Source organism: Protomyctophum bolini (genome assembly GCF_963924005.1).
Source record: "Protomyctophum bolini genome assembly, chromosome: 16".
Taxonomy (NCBI): domain Eukaryota; kingdom Metazoa; phylum Chordata; class Actinopteri; order Myctophiformes; family Myctophidae; genus Protomyctophum; species Protomyctophum bolini.
The window spans coordinates 36,218,870-36,241,385 of record NC_137877.1 but is presented as its reverse complement, the minus strand read 5'-3'; the positions used below and the strand labels follow the sequence as shown (position 1 = coordinate 36,241,385).

Sequence of the window (22,516 nt, the reverse complement as noted above, 5' to 3'; positions counted from 1 at the left end):
GTGGTGATTGAGGCTCAAACCATTAGAAATAACTTTGAGGGACATAGACAATATGATTATTAAATATTAAAAGCAGTTTTAAAATGCATGTTATTTGCGCTTTAAAAAAAAAAATAATAATAACTGAACTCTTATATCCCTGCTGTTTTGGCACTTCACTTTTTCCTTCAACAGAATAACAGATGCTAGATTACTTTATGCAGATAACTCACATGTTCTCATGTTTTTGTTTCATAAATGTAGTTTTTTTCGTTTCTCGACTAATCTGCAAACTGTTAATAAATATTTCAATCAATCAATCAATCAATCAATCAATCAATCGATCAATCAATCAATCCTCGTGTTGACCTGTTACTGTACCTCATTTCGTCTGAAATGTAGGCCTACCTTTTCTACATAACTATTGTAATGTGAACACAATCTTCAGCCAATTTGTGACTGCGAGTTACTCCACCAGGTGGCGATGTAGGCAAAAGAAAGAAAGGGCGAAAACACGTGTCGATACGCCCCCCCCCCCCCTCCCCCCACACTCGACGTCACTGACTAACAGCCAATCGCATGACAGGTCGCGGCGACTACCCAGGAAGTAAAGTCATACTGTCAGACAGTGTGATCTGAAGAAGACAGAATAACAACAAACATCATGTCAGCCTCCTTCATGTTCAACTCCACACACAGGTCTGTATGGAGGACCCGATATGTTTTGACGCTGTCTAAAGATCGCGTTGTGAGCTTGTAGATCTGCCATCTTTAGACCACTCGCTGCTTAGAAGCGCTCGTCCTTCGCAAGCAGCCAGTCATGGCGGAACTATAATATAGCTCTGTTTCACGCTATTTTCTATTCATTTATGACGTTATAAACGTCCATATTTAAAATATAAAGGTGTCTCCTCTAGAGCCACGGATGGTACAATCCCCCTCGGGTTGATAGAATCTCTATCTTCACTATTGTTTAACAAAAAGCATTTTACATCGTTCTTTTCTCCTAAGAGTTTTAATGCAGTCAGAGTGCAGTACACCTCTCAACCAATAGGGACGCGTTGAAAGCATAATGGTGAATAACCTGATAAAATGGCCATCGATGTGATTAAAATGTTTTTTATGTAACAATAGTGAAGATACAGGTACTGCTACCCACTCGAGGAGGATTGTAACATCCGTGGGTCTGAAGTGAGACGTTTATATTTTAAAAATAGACGTTTATGTACTTATGTAGACGTTTATAACGTATTAAAATGGAGAGAGTGCGTAAAACAGGGTGACGATGTGTCAGGGCTGTATAGGCCACTGTAGTGGGAATCACTTGCTATTCTTAAGCAGTGGTTCCCAAAGTGGGGCCCGGGGATCTCTAGGGGTCCTTGAGGGAGTTCCAGGGGGTCCCCAGCTAATTGATAATTAGGAACCAAATGGAGCCTTATGGGTCTGTAACTCTGAGTGTACAAATGGAACCAAATGGACGCATTGGGGTCCATTTGGTTCCATTTGTACACTCTTAGAGTTAAATTAACTTTGATTTTACAATATACATTGGGGGTCCCAGAGATAGAAATGCCATTAAAATAGGGGGCCGTAGCCTAATTCACGTCAAACTGGGGGTCCTTGAAATTAAACGGGTTGAGAATCGCTGCTAAAGCCTTACAAATCTTCTCTTATGGGGGTCCCTGGCATATCTTTTCAAATGGGGGTCCGCAGGCTAAAGAGTGTCATTTTGGGGGTCCTTGACATGAAAAGGTTTGGGAACTTGCCCAAGCAGAGCGTGCAAGTATTGTGGTCGTGCTCGTACAAATGCAAGTGTATGCTCGGAGGTATAAATACTGATGTTGACGGAGACGTAATTTAGATATGTTTCAATGTCGGGTTATAACTGGCTGTCGATGGTGGCGTAATTAGACTAAGTTTCAGTGTCTGGTGAATTAAAGGTAATGTCTGTATGTAATCTGAAACATATCTTAGTTACGTCACCATCAACATCGGTATATATTATACCTCCGAGCATACGCACATACCAGCTCAGTGGCCTTGTGGTTAGAGTGTCCGCCCTGAGACTGGAAGGTCGGGGTTCGATCCCGAGCCGGGTCATACCAAAGACTGTAAAAATGGGACCCGGTGCCTCCCTGCTTGACACTCAGCATCAAGGGTTGGATTGGGGGTAGGTTGGATTGAGGGTAAGTCCCTGCGACATACTAGCGTCATGTCCAGGGGGTGTACTTGTACATCAAGCTGCCTCACGCTACAGAAACAGGAGATAGGCTCCTGCCCTATGGGCCTCATGGCTCGGCAAGGATACTTACTTATACACACATACAAAAGCCAGCCGACCACAGTATAGTACTTACAACTTACATACATGTATACATACATACGTTGAAACATATCGTAATTACGCCACCATTGACAGCCAGTTATGACCCAACTTTAGTATTTAATTCCAATGTTTTACAGAGAGGCTGAGAGTTGAAAGTTCATAGCAGCAAGCAGAGCGTGCAAGTATTGTGGTCATGCTGGGACGTATGCACGTGTATGCTTGGTAGGTATTGATGGTGACGTAATTAAGGTATCAATGCCGGATTATAACTGGCTTTTGATGGTTTCAGGTTACATACATGTATACATAGACATTACCTTTAATTCACCCGAGACTGAAACATATCCTAATTACGCCACCGTCGACAGCCAGTTACAACCCGACATTGAAACATATCTTAATTAGATATCAACCATCAACCGTCACCATCAACATCAGTATATATACCTCCAAGCATAAGCACATAACAAAGCCAGCCGACCACAGTATAGTACTTTCACTTACTTACAACTTACATACATGTATACATACGTTACCTGTTACCCAACCAATTTTTTAATCTGCAGTCTACTACTATTGTGCTATTATTATTATTACGTGCCACCTGATATCTCGTTTATTGTATTGTTTTCTAATTAATCACGGTTACAATGTAAAGTCTAATGGTCCTTGTTGTCGAATGATGAACAAGATTGATTAATTGATAAATGGTAAATGGTGCATTTATATAGCGCCTTTATCCAAGGCGCTTTACATAGATTGTGCATTACATTCACCCATTCATACACCGATGGCAGCGGAAACCATGCAAGGCACCAACTAGCACATCGGGAGCAATTAGGGGTTCAGTGTCTTGCTCAAGGACACTTCGACAGTAACTCTGGGGGAGCCCGGGTTTGAACTGGCAACCTTGCGGTTCCCATCCAGGCACTCTACCCCTGAGCCACCGCCGCCCCTGTAATGTAATGTTAATTAGGCGCTCTCCCTCACCTGTCACCTTACTTAACCCTCACTGCATATTTTTATTGTTGTTCTTCTATTATTATTATTATTAATATTATGTGTGAGTGAAAACAAACGATGAATGAACTGACCAGGTATTTGAAGCTGTATTATTTCATCCCATTCACATCATTGACATGAATGTGTTTTCCATTGATCAGACTGGGCTCCATCTGCAGACTGAGAAGAATTCAGGGGCACATGGTACAGTTAACTCTTATCTTTCACTTCTTCTTGTCTATTCAAGTAGACTGTACATCTTTCATTATAATATTTGTGTCTCCTGTGTGTGTGTGTGTCTCGCTGTGCATGCGTCTGTGTGTGTGTACGTGCGTGTGTGTCACTACATGTGCGTGTGTGTGTGTGTGTGTGTGTGTCACTGTGCATGCGTGCGTTGCGTGTGTCACTGTGCACGTGTGCGTATGTGCGTGCGTTCAGATGTCCAGCCAGGCGGGCCCAGAGGTGCTGCTACAGAGGGTGGGCTGTGCAGGAGTGATCACCCTGAACCGACCCCGAGCCCTGAACGCTCTGAACATCCACATGATCCGAACGATCTACCCCCAGCTGAAGGTACTGTACACTCTCAACCCGTGGGTCGCGACCCCTCGGGGGGTTGCCAAATTATTTTGGGGGGTCCCCAAATTATTTTCATTTTTTTTGCAACTGAATGGCTGGAAAATGGAAATGAAGAGTTCACATATAGTACACATAGTACATGCATACACCTTCCCTAATGATTATATCTGGTATTTACAAAGCTCTACAGCATATAGTACTGTATACTGTATTGATTAAAACAAATTACAATAAAATATTCAATTAGAGTTTGCACCACTGTATTCTCCATGCATCGCATCTCACATAGTTCAAAGTGCTTCTAAAACAGGTTCAAAGCCTTCACCGTGGTGTCTCTCTTTTTGGGTGAAACTTCAATAAATGAAGCAATAATGGTGCTCTGCAGAAAGTTGCACAATCAGCAGGTCACTGGGTGACGGTTCAGGGACGACTCGTGTGTCAAGGTGCCTTTTAATAAGTCATCCTAAACACACCGATGTGACAAACTATTACATGACTTGAGAGGGGAACTACATTTAAGACAACAGAGTGCTCGTACTACTTTGAAAAGTCCTCCGCGTCAGTGCCCATACCCTATAGGTGGGGTTGGCCAAAGGGCCTTTCTGTGTGGAGTTTGCATGTTCTCCCCGTGTCCCCTAGGGTAGGTACCCTCACATGTTCTCCCTGTGTCCCCTATGGTAGGTACCCTCACGTGTTCTCCCCGTGTTCCCCTAGGGTAGGTACCCTCACATGTTCTCCCCGTGTCCCCTATGGTAGGTACCCTCACATGTTCTCCCGGTGTCTCCTAGGGTAGGTACCCTCACATGTTCTCCCAGTGTCCCCTAGGGTAGGTACTAGGGATATCGGTAACGGTTAATTTTCCAGCCGGGTAGGCGATGGCATTATCCGGTTAATTAACGTTTGTTTTTTAATAGGCTACCCCAAATGTAATATGCATACATGTATAGGCTACATAATTAAAGTTGGTAGACGAATGTTATACATTTATCTATGCTCCTTTTTAAAAGACAAACAAAATAGCAACATTTAACAATATAAAAAAATTGTTGTATGCTTAATCATCAATAAACAACGCATCGCATCTGCATGCATGCATCTGCGCGTCTACAGTACAGAGGTCCGCCGGTTCTAGTCCAAAACATAAATAAGTCCAGTCCAGATCTGAGCAGCCTATGCCTATAAAGCCACTGGACGCATGGGCTAAGCCTTTTTTTTATTATTAAAACTCATTCAGTGCCACCTGGTTGACACCAGTTTTGGCCCTCGTTGCCACCGAAGCCAATTATGAATAAAAGAAAGACATTTTAATTATATTGTGCATGTAATGTGCATATCATCTGACTACAGTCTCTGTAATGTTTACGTTGTACTATTACTAAAAACCATCTAAAATAAAGGGATTTAAGATCAGAACACACATTTATTATTATGCGTATAGGTACCCTCACATTCACGTTCTCCCCGTGTCCCCCTAGGGTAGGTACCCTCACATGTTCTCCCCGTGTCCCCTAGGGTAAAAAAACCATGATGTTAGTCAAGTTTTAGTCAACTAAATATCATAAGATTTTAGTTTACTAAATCTACAGTGTTTTCCGTTCAACAATTCTTAAAATCTGTGAAAAAAGTTAGAAAACCACAATTTTAATCAAACGCTGTGTGTGTGTGTGTGTGTGTGTGCGTTTGTGCATGCAGGCATGGCAGTCAGATGGTGACACAGACATAGTAATCATTAAAGGAGCGGGGGGGAAGGCCTTCTGCGCTGGAGGAGACATTAGAGGTAAGACGCTATTATTATTATTATTATCTATCATGTACACCAGGGGTTGGCAACTAAGTTCGTCCTCAGACCAAAATCTCTCCAGGGCTTTATATAGGGGGGCGGACTGACTGCGGTGCCTCCCGTAATGTTATAACGCCAATAAATTGATGTTAGAAATTAGGAATATAACACTGACTGTTTTCACCCCCCATGCCTGCTGCTCTGGCGTATCAGTATATATACTGTACGTATATAATATAAGTATAATAAACCTTCTTTGGGTGGGAATGGCTTCTGTATTTGCGCATATGGCATATTAGCATATGCCAGCATATTACATATTAGGACGGCAGATTATTTTTTGTTTAGATTTTCGTTATCTTTAGAACGATGGCTTCCATTTTCGCATTGCAACTTCTTTTCAGGACTAGAAAGCCTGCAGTTTTTATTAGCTTGTATTCCCCATCGATGATGTCACTGGAAGACGGTTTCTGAACTGCCCACAGCCCTCCTATGAGACACAGACAGAGTAGAAAATAAATTCCGCCATTTCTTTTCAGGATTATTAGAGTAAAAGCGGCCATGTCTTTCCGGCACCCCAGAGCTCCTATTTTGAAGGCATCCCGGCACCGATTGTGTTAACAAACACTCAAAAGCAATAATGAACTTTTCGTTTGGAAGCGCTCTAATCTATAAAGTTTGCAGGAGTGGACCGTTTTGTACATGTGCATGCCTCAGATAATTTGCCGTGGAACTTTGTGCGCACCTCCCCACTAGGTCAAGGAGAGGTTCATTACAAAATAGTAGTAATTAGTAATGAATAGCATAATTGCAGAAAACTATAATAACAACCGTAGTGATGATGAATGTATTGTGTGCAGTGTTGTTTTTGGCAGCAAATTTAGTTTTAGTCTTAGTCTCTTGAACAGTTTACTGTATATTTAGTGTATTTTAGTCACATTTTAGTCACCTGGAATGTTTTAGTGTTAGTCTAGTTTTAGTCGACTAAATATCGTAAGATTTTAGTTTACTAAATCTACAGTTGATTTAGTCAACTAAAATGCAACTGTGTGTGTGTGTGTGTGTGTGTGTGTGTGTGTGTGTGTGTGTGTGTGTGTGTGTGTGTGTGTGTGTGTGTGTGTGTGTGTGTGTGTGTGTGTGTGTGTGTGTGTGTGTGTGTGTGTGTGTGTGTGTGTGTGTGTGTGTGTGTGTGTGTGTGTGCGCGTGCGTGCGTGCCACAGCTGTGACGGAAGCAGGCAAGGTGGGAGATTCTCTGGCTCAGGACTTCTTCCGTGAGGAGTACATCCTGAACAGTGTTATCGGTAAGACACCCAAACACACACACACATCCGTACTAGTGCATTCTGTAGAGTGCTTCAGTGCTGATGTCTTTTTAATGTCATGTTTCAGGGGGGTATACGAAGCCTTACGTCGCTCTTATTGATGGGATAACTATGGGAGGCGTGAGTATGGTTTCATTCTGTATTTAACCCGTTCAGGACGGGAACCCGTTTTGGTGTTTTAAGCATTATGTACTTTCTTTTCTATTGAAAAACAGCAGATATACAAGCTCATCGGTGCCGCGCTATGGGCTTGTAGATCTGCCTTTTTTTTTAAAGTCATGAAATGTGGCCCAAATCTTTGAATATATATTCTTTCAGAGCGAACGTTTTTAACTCAAATCTTCTCAAAGCTTCTGGGGGTCCCTGGAACAACATATTTTCAGATGGGGGTCCGCAGCCAAAGACAAATCATTCTGGACATGAAAAAGGTTGAGCACCACTGACATAAAATCATGATTTTCAGGTAACTTTTAGAAGGCTTTTCAGAATCTGCCTCAGGTCTAACCATAGGAATACAGGTGCAGAGATAAATGAGGAGATGTATTTCTCATTGGAGGGAGAGCACTCCGTTTTTTAAGACAAGAAAAACACCAACAACCTGTCGCAGGTGATTACGTAAGCACCTCTTCCGTCTGGCCTGTTGTCGTCCGCTGACCTTTTCATGGTGCCACTTTTGACTTCTGCGCCTGAAACAAAATAACGTCCACGCTATCAAACGACGAATTACGAACCGGTATCTTGTCCTCCCGGCTTTGCATGAACGTGCCGTGAACTACCGTACTGTTGGAATAACGACGTGGCGAATAATAAACGGTGACATTGCAGTGACAAACAAATTGGAGCACAAACCTCAGACCACGCACCGGAACCGTTAAAATCCTAACGAATCCAAACCCTAGGTGTGACGTGTCACGAGGTGTGACCATAAATGGAGGTGTGATGTCATGAGACGTGACCATATATGGACAGACTGACAGGAAATGCGCGATTTCATAGTAACTGATTTTTTTTGTATACATTTGAAAACTTGAAATAGTACAATCTGCATAGTGAGTACTTTCTACTTTGGTACTTTTATAAATACATTTTCATGCCAATACTTTTGTACTTTTGCTCGAGTGCATTTTGAATTCCGGACTTTTACTTTTAAATTGCAGTATTGATACTTTTACTTAAGTAAAACATTTGAGACACTTTTAGCTGGACCCTTTATCAACCCCAGCTTTGTTTTTTTACATGCAATAACTCCAGTCTGCCTTCGGGTGGCAGCAGAGTACCGTCTATCCTTGACACTTACCTCTGATATACTATGACCAAGCCAGCAACCACGGGGCCTGTGATTGGTTGGGACGAGGAAGTGATGCAGTTTTGTAGTCCCGCCTCTTAACCCATTTAGACTTGAGGCCAATTCTAAAAAAAAGTCTTCTAAATCCTAACAGTTTTCTGAAACACCCTATCTTTCTATATCAGCGGTGCTCAACCTTTTTCATGTCAAGGACCCCCAGAATTATATGTAATTGGCCGCCGACCCCCATCTGAAAATACGTTGTTCCAGGGACCCCCCAGAAGCAAATATTTGAGTTATGTGTCCCCTAGACAGAATATATATAAAAAGATTTGCACACATTTTCATAGTTTTTTGAGTGGTGCAACCACTCCTTTGCGGAGCTAAGTGTGTGGCTGGCTGGGTGGCTGGGTGTGTCTGAGCACGAAAACAGCATGTTTCGTTTTTCACCACCTGTGCGCAACCTAACACACACAAAAACACACCCACATATTAACTATATATGGTTGTAGGAGCCAAAATATACATTTTGTTCGTTGATTCTATTTATTGTTTATTTTTTCCCATGCTTGGTTTTTGATGTTCCACTTCCCTTACCTGATTGATTAGCTCCTGCTGTGTGTCTGCTAATCGATTTACTTATGTCAGCTGTGTGTTTGGGCAGTGGCATTCAGTGAGAACAGAACAATGGGGGTGAGCTTTAGGCTCAATATTTTCTGTAGACCGTTTAATCGTTTATCTACACGTTTTCATTTATCAACCTTTTCAGTACATTTTTGGACCTTGTTTATTTTGGTCAATAAATCACCTTAACTATACAATAAGAACTTTTCTGGATTTGATTGGAAACGCGTCATACAGTTCCTGACGACAGCTCAGCCTCATAGCACTACTTCTATTTTGTTTGATTTGAAGAAGTAGTCGCTACAACAATGGTGATTTCGGGTGTGCCAGTAAAGTTCAGTGACAGTACAGTACAGTACAGTACAGTACAGTACAGTACAGTACAGTACAGTACAGTACAGTAGAGGGTAACGCTGTCATGCGTGCGTGTGTGTCTGCGTGTGTTGTGAATTTTGCTGAGTGGCCTCTGAGACATCTTAAGTTGAGTAGCCCGAGTCCTAAGCCATCGTTCCTGTGTATTTCAGGGCGTGGGTCTGTCGGTTCACGGACAGTTTCGTGTCGCGACGGAGAAGACTCTCTTCGCCATGCCAGAGACGGCCATCGGTAAGCAGTGCTGTAAAGAAAATTGTTAAAGAGTATTTCCAATTGTCAATACTTATAGCTCATTTACAGGCTTTGGTTGTGCGTACAGCCTGTACGTACAACAGGCTTGGTTGTACGTACAGCCTGTACGTACAACCAAAGGGTCTCTTTTTCCACAAAATAAATGTACACATAGTGCCTGAGATAATATGGTGAGCATAGCCGTGTACTGTACGTTATAGATACATGAGAGCATTATTCAAGGAGCAGGACGTCGTTCAAGGTGCAACGCTATTCGGTATTTAACCCATTTAAAATGTCTCCTAAATCCTGACAGTTTTCTGAAAAAATACGGAAGCCTCGCTACAAATAAAACACAGTTTTCTGAAAAAATACGGAAGCCTCGCTACAAATAAAACACAGTTTTCTGAAAAAATACGGAAGCCTCGCTACAAATAAAACACAGTTTTCTGAAAAAATACGGAAGCCTCGCTACAAATAAAACACAGTTTTCTGAAAAAATACGGAAGCCTCGCTACAAATAAAACACAGTTTTCTTATATGAGGTGATCTAAGATCCCCCTATGGAGATTACAATGCAAATAAAAAAGTACACAAACCCGTGGACTTGGCGCCCTCTAGCGATATTGACGTCAGCGCTATAGGAGGGGTTCTCAACCTGTGGGTCTCGACCCCCCCCCCCCCGTTTTTTTTACATGGCTGGATAATGGAAAGGAAGAGTTTACATACTGTAGTACACATAGGGCTATATCTTGCGCCACCCCTTAACCCTTATCCCTAAACTAATTTGCCATGTTTTTACTATTTAAAAAACCCTTTTTAAATAGTTCAAATAGCCGATCTACAAGCTCACAATGTCTCGATGTAGATTGAGGCTAGTTGAACTATTTTAGAGTGTTTTTCAAAATAGTAAAAGAAATGGCAAATACGTTTAGGTATAAGGGTGGCGCAAGATGGAGCCCATAGTGCATGCATAAACATATATCTGGTTTCAGTATTTATTTATGATGTATTATTTATTTATGATGTATTGACTGCTGCAAAGGTTATTGTACAGTAGCAGTCAATTTTTATTGGGGGGGGGGCGGGGTTATAATGTGGTTATAATCATGTAGAAAAGAGAATTAATGATTAGTATAACTAAAGCTAGCAAAAGAAACCACCGCAATTTCTATTCGCGATTTTTCTTTGGACGTGGATAATTTTTTACTGTACAGTAGATGCTGAGTACAGTAGTGCATCCCGTGGGTGCAGAGGTCATTGTTTCGGGATGCAAAATGCACCCTATTTTAATCTCTGGCCAAAGCATTTCCAGGGGTCCCCAGCCAAAAACGTAAAGGACCCCTCCATAGCACTGATTTATGCAACATGGAGTTAGGTGGTTCCCTCCCATGGCAGAATCTTAGCTCTAAAGTAGCTATGTTACTAGCTGAACTACATTTCCCATCAGCCTGTGGGTAGAGTCATGTGACACAAACTCACACACTGTTTAGTCATGTTAACCCTGTAGATGCTGGGATTAAGAGATTGAATCCATCAGAAATAATCTGAAGCATTTATCATTATTACACTTTATGCCTGAAAGCAGGTCAGTCCAACTAAGTCCTGCGTGCCGCACGCACGCACGCACGCACGCACGCACGCACGCACGCACGCACGCACGGTCACAACAGAACGTGTCGGAGATCACTGCAGTGTCACTGTAGTCTCAACCAATGGGGCGGCGTGTTACATCCGCTCCCATCAGGAATGCTGAAATCTGTTCCAATTGTAATTTATCTGACTTTTAGTAAATTGAGATGACAGATTATGGCTGTGGTTTGGATTGCCGTGAGCCGAAATGTCCCATTACATAGCAATTAGTAATTACTTTATTTTTTAATTTTTTTTTGTGGTTTGTTTTGCCTTTATTGACGTGACAGTGAAAGAAACAACAGAAGTCTGCCTTTAGACAGTTTTGTTTGTTGGATTGTAGTTTTTTTATGTAGTGTCTTTCAGTTGTACTGTGTGATGTACTTTGTAACATGAGTGATTTTCTACCTATTTTCTACCTATTTAGCTGACGTATGATTCATGATGACTATTTCTATGTATTTGATGTACCGGTATTACCATGTTTTTTGTTCTTTCTTACTGTAAATCGCTCTGGATTAAGAGCGTCTGATAAATGCCTAAATTATAATTGTAAATCCTATACCAATATCCGGGAGTAAAAACAAACGGTTGATCGATAAATGTCCCCAAACATCTCTTAAACATCTCTAAATATTGTTGCATGACAATCAGTGTTGATTTCGTCTACTAAAACTATGACAAAAAATGTTCGTCTATACTACCTTTTTTTCCACTGAAGAAAACTAAATGGACAAAATTAAATCTAAGCTATGTTGACTAAAACTAAGACTAAATATATTGGCAATTCCGTCATCAAATAAAAACTAGACTAAAATATTAGGAAGGGACTAGTGGACAAGAGATCCAGTATAAGTCATTTTACACTTGGTTGCATGCTGAAAATAGCCGATCTACAAGTTGTCATGAGCTTGTAGATGGGCTATTTTCATTTTAATTTAAGTGTAATATTAACCATTGTAAAATAACCCAGTTAATAATAGTGTTTTTTTCTGACGTGTCGCGACAGGGCTGTTTCCTGACGTGGGAGGCGGCTACTTCCTGCCCAGACTGCCGGGGAAGCTGGGCCTGTTTTTGGCCTTGACGGGCTTCCGTCTGAAGGGGCGGGACGTCCAGAGAGCGGGCGTGGCCACACACTTCATAGAGTCGCACAAGGTCACTCCATCTCTCTTCCTGTACCGCTTAGAATTCACACCTTTAACCCATTTCGACATGAGGACGATTCTACAAATGCCTTCTAGATCCTGGCAGTTTTCTGAAAAACCCCATGTTTCTATGTCGTTCTCAAACATTTTCATGTCAAGAACGCCCAAAAATATATGTAATTGGCCGCCAACCCCCATCTGATAATAATGTTGTTCCAGGGACCCCCCTTCCAAAAGCAAAGATTTGAGTTAAAAACGTTCGCTCTGAAAGAATATATATTCAAAGATTTCCAACACATTTTCACAATTTTTCAAAAGTAGCACATCTACAAGCTCGTAGCGCGGCACTCTGTGAGCTTGTAGATCTGCTATTTTACAATAGCTAAAGTATAACATAATGCTTAAATGAATTGGTTAAATAATGAATAACCCAAAAATACGTAAGCCACGATTAGAGCTGCTCCGATCAGGTTTTTGGGGACCGATCCCGATCACCCCTTTGAGATAGGGTGAGATATTGTGCGCAAGGGGAAAATTTTGAATATTTCCAAAAAGTATTATATTTCAAAAGTCAAAACCCATGTCAAAACTGTTGGGGAGGAAGGGGAGAATGTTTTGGCCTGTCACAAAGATGCAAAACGATATTATACCATTGACTTTTATACTATTAAATGGTATAAAAGATCGGTTTCTCCTCCAGATCTGCTAAATCGCCGATCACCGATCGATTCGTTTGGAGTGAAAATCAGCGGATCGATCGGAGCACCTCTGACGTTGACTTGGTGTGTATGTCCGTGCGTTTTTTTATAAATAAACCTGTGTTGTTGTGTGTGTGTGTAGATCCCAGACCTGGAGAATGAGCTGGTGGAACTGAAATCTCCCTCGAACGAAGCCGTCGCCAGTCTGCTAGAAAGTTATCACAACAAGGTAACACACATGGATTCAAGTTCTCAGTCGAAATGACTGATTTCAGTCATTTTTGGATTCCACATCAGTCTTCATGTTGTGCACCGAAAATGGGAGGCATACTTTAATCCGACGGATCATTAGTTAGCATTAGTTAGAGCAATAGTTAGCATTAGTTCGACATGCGTCCGCATCTCGGACTAGTGCCTGCTCCCGTGCTTGCGGTTATGGTTAGGTTAGGGTTTGAGGTGGGTTCTCGTTTTTCGGACCAATGACTAGTCTAACTAAAGTACTGCACCCCCGGAAATAGCCAATCTATAAGCTCACAACACGACAAAGACAAGACACGTTGTGAGCTTATAGATGAGCTATTTTCGGTTATTGGTTATATTTAATATTAGCATATCAATGTTTCTATCGTCAGTGCACAAGTCCTGGCTCGAAAAAAATCAATACAGCATGGAATTGTGACAAAATATTCTTTAGTTTTGGTTCCGAGAGGCTAAATGTCATCACATGGTGGTCCGCGGCTCGAATGCAGACAAAACTAGAAAAAGTGTGTACACACTCTCTCCCCATGACTTCGGCCTGGTGGAGACAATAACGGGCTTTGATGTGAAAAGGGTTGAAAAGCACTGAATTGTAAACAGTGCTGTGGTTCATCATGTGTTGTGTTTTATATTACAGACCAGCCTGGATGCTGACAAGCCCTTCGTCCTGGCACAGCACGTACAAGACATCGACAGGTAGAATTGATTGTACCGATACACGTGCTAATACACACGCTACCGATACACGCACTAATACACACGCTACCGATACACGTGCTAATACACACGCTACCGATACACGTGCTAATACACACGCTACCGATATACGTGCTAATACACATGCTACCGATACACGTGAAAATACACACGCTACCGATATATGTGCTAATACACATGCTACCGATACACTTGCTAATACACATGCGAGGGCCACGACACTTTTTTTACACTGCCCTCATCGTTCTCTGCAATGTAAATGTTATACGGGTACAGCTAGCAGTTAGTCGAACTCTACTAAGTCTGCTAATATTAAACTAATCCGTGTTGACTGGACCGACCCTGGTGAAGGCTTACGACCCAACTAAACAGAGCTGCCTTGGACTTTCTTTAAAGACGTATAGGGAAATGAAGAATACGTTTTTCACACTTTTAGAGCATTTCCAACTTGCATCGTTACAAGGGGCACCGCTCCAGTATATAATAATATATAACATGTGTTCCTTCCAGGTTGTTCTCTGCCGGCAGTGTTGAGGAGATCCTTCTCAACCTGAACACAGACGGCTCTGCGTTCGCCTCCAAACAGGCCGAGGTCAGTCATATAGACGTGTATATCTTATCTGGACGTCATTAAAAGGATTGTGTTTTTTTTTGTTTTTTTGTAATTTTTCTAAAAAAAAATAGATTTTCTGCTCAATTGCACCCAAAAAAAATCCTGAACTTTTAACATTCAGTAGATTTTCTGTGGTGTGGGTTTTTCTGGCTCAAACAGGTGCTCTGAGTTTCCTGCTGATTGTGATGACAGAAAATCCCATATATGTCGATGGGATTTGCCAGCAGATGTCACTGTTTTCACAGTTTTGCCTATTTTCATTGCAACTCAGAAAGACTTCCAAACCCCAGAGAAAGCTCCAGACCACAGAAACTCCACTGAATGTTCAAAGTTTTTTGGATGTAATTGAGGTCATGAAAATGTATGTCATGAAACCTTTCAATGTTCTGATGAGTTGAACATGGAGGACCCTGGTTTTATCCTCATATACTGTAGCAGATTTTGTATTGACCAGTGCTTTAGTTTGAACTGTAGCCATTCTGCAAACTGTGGTTCAATTAAATCAATCAATCAATACATCAATCAATCAGTCAGTTCGTCTGACCGCTCTGCTTTAGAACGGTGCCTCAAAGTGGGGTCCGGGGACTCCCAGGGGTCCTTATAACCCATTTTGGTGTGTTAAGCATTATGTTATGCTTTAGCTGTTGAAAAATAGCAGATCTACAAGCTCATAGCTTGGTGGTGCCTCCGTTGCGGTCTAGTCTAGGGCATTCACTTCTAGTCATTTTTACTAGTTAAGTTGCCTAGTTTACTAGTCGACTAGTGGTTTAACTACCTATTGTGGGGTTTTTTTGGGGGGGGGGGGGTGGAATACATATTAGTACATTTAAAAAATGTGTACATTGGTGACTATAACTGAACTAGTACCAACAAGGTCGACTAGTGGATTTACTAGTCGACTATATTGAATAGTCGACTAGTTGCTTATTGCCCTAGTCTAGTCCATATATTATTTAAGTCTAGTCCGCAGTTGTTGTAGGCGAGAGGCAGAGAGGTACTTCCGCGCTGGCCACAGAATGAGGGCGTGGTTTATAAGCACAACCCTTGTAGGATTTAGAATGTGGCCTAACGGAACGCCTCCCCTCTCCTCTCCTCCTCTCAGACGTTGTCCAAGATGTCTCCGACGTCCTTGAAGCTGACCTTCAGACAGCTGCAGGCCGGAGGCTCCCTCAGCCTGCAGGAGGTGCTGCGGATGGAGTACAGACTGACCCAGGCCTGCATGGTAACTATGCTAACCCATTCATGACGGGAACCCCATGTTGGTGTTTTAAAGCATTACGTTATACTTTAGCTATTGAAAAATAGCAGATCTACAAGCTCATAGCTCAAAGCTACGAGCTTGTAGATCTGCTATTTATTTATTTTTATCGTGAAAATGTGGCGCAAATCTTGTAGAATCTGGTGTCAGGTCTACCCCCCCCCCCCCCCAGAAGCTAAGATTTGAGTTGTAAGATTTGAAAGCTGTCTATTAACAGAATCAGTCTGTTAATCTAACTGTCTGTGTTTGTTGTTAACAGCGGGGCAATGACTTCTACGAAGGAGTCAGAGCTGGTGAGTACACTGTGACTATCTAATTTAACAAGTCTTAAGTTGGTCACGTGCCAAAGCGGTGGACAGAAACTGGTCGACAGAAACTGCTGTTGCCCCACAGGGGCAGAAACAAGGCCTTTTAACCAGGCTACTTGCACACACTACAACTCGCTTACAATTCGCAAACCTGGCAACACTGCTCTGTGTTCTCATAGGCCCACCAGGCCCGCCCCCACAGTACTTTTCAGTCTCACAATCAGCCATCTTGCTTTTTAGGGCCCTCGCAGGATAACAGACAGAAGGAAGGGGAGAAATTATTGGCTCACTATTTTGCTTATCACTTCTAAATCCCTGTATTTACAAAATAAAACACTCAGCGAATCCCTTAGTTAAATCAACATTGTTCATTGTCACTACTTGGATTGTGCCGAAATATTTACATTACACGTATAGCTTTTGCTATTTTCGCCTGCCAGCCAATGCCGACTACACACGCCTGCACACACACACACACACACACACACACACACACACACACACAGGAATGGCTATACGGCGGCGAGACAGCACTGCAGCACGTTATAATTTTCAGTTTCATTAAATAACTGTCTTTCTCAGCGTGCGCACGTGCGCACACAACATTATTCAAGTGAAATGCGTAACGCCAATATTGGGCTCATATAGGCTACCAATACACGACGAAATAACTGACAGGAGTGACGGTGCTGTGAGTAAACTGACAACGCTTTCTGACAGAGAGAGAGAGAGAGAGAGAGAGAGAGAGAGAGAGAGAGAAAGACAGAAAGACAGAAAGACGTGTTAGAGTAACGCGCGCGAGCGAGAGAGAGAGAGAACGTCAGAGACAGAGAGAGAGAGACTCTGAGAGAGAGAGAGAGGGGGGGGGGGCGCAGACCTAACGTGAGCTTCTGGGACAGAAACTTGCGTTTTCATGACAGCAGCAGCAGCCTCTGATAGCTACTGTGCTAAAGATGCTAAAGCAACACAAAAAAACATCCACACGCAAATAGGGGTGGGTCCCGAACCTCGGGACCAATCCGGTACCGAACCGAACATGCTCGAGTACCGGGTACCCATTACAATAATTAAATTTTGGTTCTCTCTATCGGTTCCTGGGTGACACCCTGCACGCACGCACTCACATAAAACAGCTGATTATAATCAGATCATGCTACTTGGAGAGCCAGCAACAGAATGGACCGTGGTAATCGCTTCCTATTGTTGCGTTGTCACACATCTAACCATTAGACGTGCGATAACAACAACACGGAACAATAGACTCTAACGATCCTCGGCCATTGAAATGTTAATGCTTAAGACTGGAGCGCAGAGCGCATATGCACGTAGACACATACATGTCCCGACCCAAACATTGAGGAGCTAAAGTAAACGTGACGTTGTTGTGATTAAACATAATGTGCCACGAAAAATAGCTGTCCAAAATAGCTGTCCATAGATGTCCAAACATGATCGCCGTCACAGTCGCGATACTTTTCAGTTGTGTGGTACTTTTGTATTGATTTAACTGTAACAGAAAGTTCTATCCAGACTATCGACAGTCCCATCTCCCAGTCACGGAGCTGGGACTGACAGTACACACATGTAGAGACGAGAGAGCAGCAGCACCAGCTAGCTATAGAAACCAGAGGTGTTGCCAGTATAACTCTATGGCAGAAACAAGCCACCTAGGTCTATACAAAATAACACAAAAAGAATCAACACTGGTCGTTTCATGCCAGTGTTGCCAAATAAGCGATTAGTAAGTAATTTAATTTAATTTAATTTATAAGCGATTTGGGGATTATTTTTGTAGATTGAAAAAATATTGGGGGTGCTTTGCTCTTGGCATGACAATGTTTGAGAACCACTGCTCTAAAACAATATTAGACAAAGTTTGAGCCACAAACACATTGCTCTCTCTCTTCTCCTTTTGTATAAATTAAATAGGCCTATTCATGATTCTGCTTATAGAGAAGTAGCCTATGTTAGTTTGTTTTATGGAAACAGTTGTTTGTGTTGAATGTGCTAATTGCACAGAATTATTCAAAAGAGAGACAATGGGCAAGCCATAAAATAATGCACATTGCACTTTTCATACGTCATGTGGAAAAAAGGTAAATAAAAAAAGTAACATTAATGTTGTCAAACCTGATCTCTACAATACAGCGTTTTCTTTCAGTTCATCATTGAATTTACAGCAAAAAAGGTTTTGCGATTAATTGCCTGACAGCACTAACATACACATTACCTGACATTGAGCTTTTTTGTTAAACATTTGACCTCTTTTATATCATTTTGGAACCGAAATAGGGAACCGTTAAGAACCGGAATCGATAAGCAGAACCGGAATCGGTACCGGACTCGAAAAAATCCTAACGATACCCATCCCTACACGCAAACCAAAACAAACCAGGGACCAGGGTTGCCACATATCGTGGATTTGAGAGTGAAACAAGCAACCAGGTCTATAAAAATGTTAATAGGCCAGTTCAAAGTAGGTAAATCAGAAATGTTCCGGAAATTAGTCTTAAAATAATCAATTATAGTGTTGACTGTCAAACTTTGTTGTTGTTGTTTCAGAGCAGTGGAACTCAAACATTTCCATGTCAAGGACTACCAATAGATAAACAAGTCCAAAGTAGCTTATAATGATCAGACTTGCCAACACTGTCTCTAGGTTGAACGTTCTACTTTACAAGCTCACACATATGAAATATGTTTTTTTGAATCTTCAAACTGAGACATATTTTATGATAATACTGTTAGCACAGTCATCATACTCCAAGAGCATACAAATGGAACCAAATGGACCCTGATTTTCCCAGAGAGCAAATGGTATCAAATGGGGGTCTGTGGCCTAATGCATTTCAAACTGGGGCTTCTTGGTATTATATTCTCTGCATATCTTATCAACTTGGGGTGAATATTTCACCACAATACTTTACTGAATATTTCACAAGAATATAACACAAGAGTCAAATGTACGGTCAAATGTAATCACAATATAGGCTACAGATGTAAATTTTTATGACACAGTAAAATGTCGAAAATTAGTGCTATCCCCCCCCCCCCACACACACACACACACACGACAGGCAAGGCTGTTGTTTGCATCGTTAGCAGGCAGCAGCTACCTTGGCACTGCTCTCTGTGACTGTAGTTGTTTCACCATGTTTGCGTATTTATGAGAAATAAAAAACACTTTCTGTTATTATAATAATTTATAACCCATCCGTTACTACATGTGCAGGGCACACTACTGAGTTTAAAAACACAGCTGAAACATGAAGTGGAGTCTGTCAACTCTGTCAACGCAATTTCCTTCTTCCCATATTGCGCTGCAATGTAACGGCCGGCGAAATTCTAGTTTCTATACAGACAGTCTATTTCTACTTATGAAGGAGTCAGAGCTGGTGAGTACACTGTGACTATTTCTATACAGACATTCCCTATAGTCTAGTAGTTCTACTTATGACGGAGTCAGAGCTGGTGAGTACTGTATGTTGGGGGTTCTCAACATTTTTGGCTGGGGACCCCCAGAAATGCTTTGGCCAAGCCTGCGACGGCTGGTCACAGGAACATAGGTTGCAGAAGGAGGAGAGGAGAGGAGCAGTTTAAGGCCTAATATTAGGTGCTAAGTATACAGAACGTCCTATGCGGTCTTCATCAGAGTCATGAAGACCGCATAGGTCGAAAAGTTTGTCGTTCTGTATACTAGCACTTAAAGGGCTTTAAATGTCCTGCTCCAGTGTCCTCTCCTGCTAAAAAATAGTGTAGCCCGTAGCGTATGCTGTACTTAGTTTCATGGTATTATTGTACCGTTGGAAGGATATTAGGTTCTTAGCTTCCTTATGATTCTTCATGACTATGTCTATGTATGTGATGTAGCACCATGTGTTGTTCTTGCTTACTGTAAATCACTCTGGATTGAGAGCGTCTGATAAATGCCTGGCTTCCTCTCTATGGTTTAATAACGGTAAATGGTAAATGGTGCATTTATATAGCGCCTTTATCCAAGGCGCTTTACATAGATTGTGCATTACATTCACCCATTCATACACCGATGGCAGCGGAAACCATGCAAGGCACCAACTAGCACATCGGGAGCAATTAGGGGTTCAGTGTCTTGCTCAAGGACACTTCGACAGTAACTCTGGGGGAGCCCGGGTTCGAACTGGCAACCTTGCGGTTCCCATCCAGGCACTCTACCCCTGAGCCACCGCCGCCCCAATAACAATAATAACTGCAACACATTAGGACTGAGGCCGTCAAATGGACAAGACGGTGAAATATTAATGAGACTGTGTCTGCACTGCGTGCGTGTGTGTGTGTGTGTGTGTGTGTGTGTGTGTGTGTGTGTGTGTGTGTGTGTGTGTGTGTGTGTGTGTGTGTGTGTGTGTGTGTGTGTGTGTGTGTGTGTGTGTGTGTGTGTGTGTGTGTGTGTGTGTGTGTGTGTGTGTGTGTGTGTGTGTGTGTGTGTGTGTGTGTGTGTGTGTGTGTGTGTGCATCCAGTGCTGATCGATAAGGACCACAGCCCCAAATGGAGTCCATCGTCTCTACAGGAGGTGACGGACGACAGCGTAGAACACAGCTTCTCATCTCTGGGAGAGAAAGACCTCCACTTCTGAACAAACCTGTCTGACCGTCTGTCTGTCTGTCTGTCTCTCTGTCTCACCACCAAGCCTTCTATACCCACTTTGGGAACCACTGTTGTACTGTTGAGAAATGTCCATACATTTTCAAACTTCTTCTTTTCTTTCTTCAAAAAATTGCAGATCTACAAGCTTACAACACAGTTTGTGATGTGTTGTGAGCTTGCACATGTGCTATTTGAATCCAATGTTTCCAATGTTTGCGTTGCGTGTAAAACCTTGTATGTACAAAACCGTACAACGTTTCAGAGTTGTTCTTCCAACGGATCCAATGTAGATGTTGTTATTATTATTATTATTTACAGATAAAGTTATTCTGATTCAGTCACAAGCTTGCGTTGGAACTTTTCATTGTTTCTATAAGTATCCATAACCCGATGGAACCCGTGACTTCCATTGGAAATGCATTGGGAGCTTGCATCAGTAAACAAGTCTCGTACATCTAGCATGCATCAATGTTGTATGCTAGATCGAAAGGTGTGTGAGTCAGACCTAAGAGTGTCAGCTGTTAGTGGCTAATACCATCTGCTTTCACCACCAAAAGAAAAAAGTGGTGCCACTGGTGGTGTTGGTTCTGGAGCACTTCCATTTATATGTTCTCATAATTGCTGCTCGCTAAACACTTATACAGCCCTCGTGCTGTATATGCATTGCATTCTGGGATAGAATTCTGGGAAACATGATCTCAGACAGTGCGAGAGTGCTTTCATAATAATATTTCCTGTTGCTGATGACGACTGTCTACCGACGCGCCTCGACCCTGGAGCGGCTGCTCTGCTGCATCACAGGAACGGGGTCATCAAAGGGGTCTTTATGGTACTTTAAGGCTCCCCATAAACTTGAGGTCTCACAATGGATCCTGTCATTAATGGACATGAACCCCTTTTTTGACATAAATGCAAACTTGATCACACAAAAAAAAACAGCACTATGTAGTGCTGTATTGATTTCTAGATTTTTTTGCAGCACCGACCGATTTCTCATTCTTTGCTTTATTCTTATTATTAATATTACTATTGAAATGTTTTGCTTTCATGTTCGCCGACTACCTTTTTTCACTGGCGGAAACTAAATGAAAACTAAGCTACGGTGACTAAAGCTATAGGACTAAATATATTGTCAATTTCGTCAACAAATAAAAACTAGACTAAAATGTTAGGAAGGGACAAGTGGACAAGAGATCTTAGTATAAGTCATTTTACACTTGGTTGCATGCTGAAAATAGCTGACTGACTTTGACTTTTGACTTTGCAGCCCACACGGTAACTCTGTCATTTCTCGACCGTTTTGGCTCCCCGGAACCGGGCCGGCACCCTGGGCGCGTTCCTGCGGGTCTGGGAACTTCCGGGGACCACCACACGGAGTTGCACCACTTACTTCACACAGGTGTGATTTTTTACAATATTTATGACCCAGAACTTCAAGCTATGGTCTTCAAATTGACCCTAAGATTATTGTCTTTGGCACTCTGCCGGTATGGAACCTTCTCTGTTCCTTACAGAACCATGTTTGGTATTAAATGAGGGAGGGGGTATGAAACGAGGCCTCTCTCGTGGAAGAGTTCCATCTTCTTTACGGTTTGTTTGTACAGCTGGGATCGGGGAGATGAATGTGGACTTCAAAGATAAATTAATGCAAGTTGGTTACATTTGGTTGGCGTTGCTTTAATGGAACCCATTGTGCGTGCGTGCGTGCGTGTGTGTGTGTGTGTGTGTGTGGTTTTTTTATTGATTGATTAACAGTTTGCAGAATTACA

General features: G+C 42.2%; 1 protein-coding gene across 1 annotated transcript; it reads left to right on the top strand.

Annotated features, from left to right (window-relative positions):
• Positions 1-549: 549 nt before the first annotated feature.
• hibch (3-hydroxyisobutyryl-CoA hydrolase) lies at positions 550-21,091 on the top strand. Its single transcript, XM_080785496.1, has 14 exons — positions 550-678; positions 3,469-3,511; positions 3,746-3,877; positions 5,576-5,660; positions 6,884-6,964; positions 7,053-7,105; positions 9,419-9,497; positions 12,139-12,284; positions 13,115-13,201; positions 13,868-13,926; positions 14,458-14,539; positions 15,663-15,782; positions 16,078-16,111; positions 20,621-21,091. Exons 1-14 carry the CDS (start codon positions 644-646, stop codon positions 20,734-20,736), a joined length of 1,152 nt encoding a protein of 383 aa, XP_080641622.1. The 5' UTR covers positions 550-643; the 3' UTR covers positions 20,737-21,091.
• The last annotated feature ends 1,425 nt before the right edge of the window (positions 21,092-22,516 follow it).

Coding starts and splice junctions, on each gene's coding strand:
- hibch (XM_080785496.1), top strand. CDS start 644: ATGTCAGCCTCCTTCATGTTCAACTCCACACACAG. Junction 3,878..5,575: donor CGATCTACCCCCAGCTGAAG/GTACTGTACACT, acceptor TTGTGCATGCAG/GCATGGCAGTCAGATGGTGA. Junction 9,498..12,138: donor CATGCCAGAGACGGCCATCG/GTAAGCAGTGCT, acceptor GTGTCGCGACAG/GGCTGTTTCCTGACGTGGGA.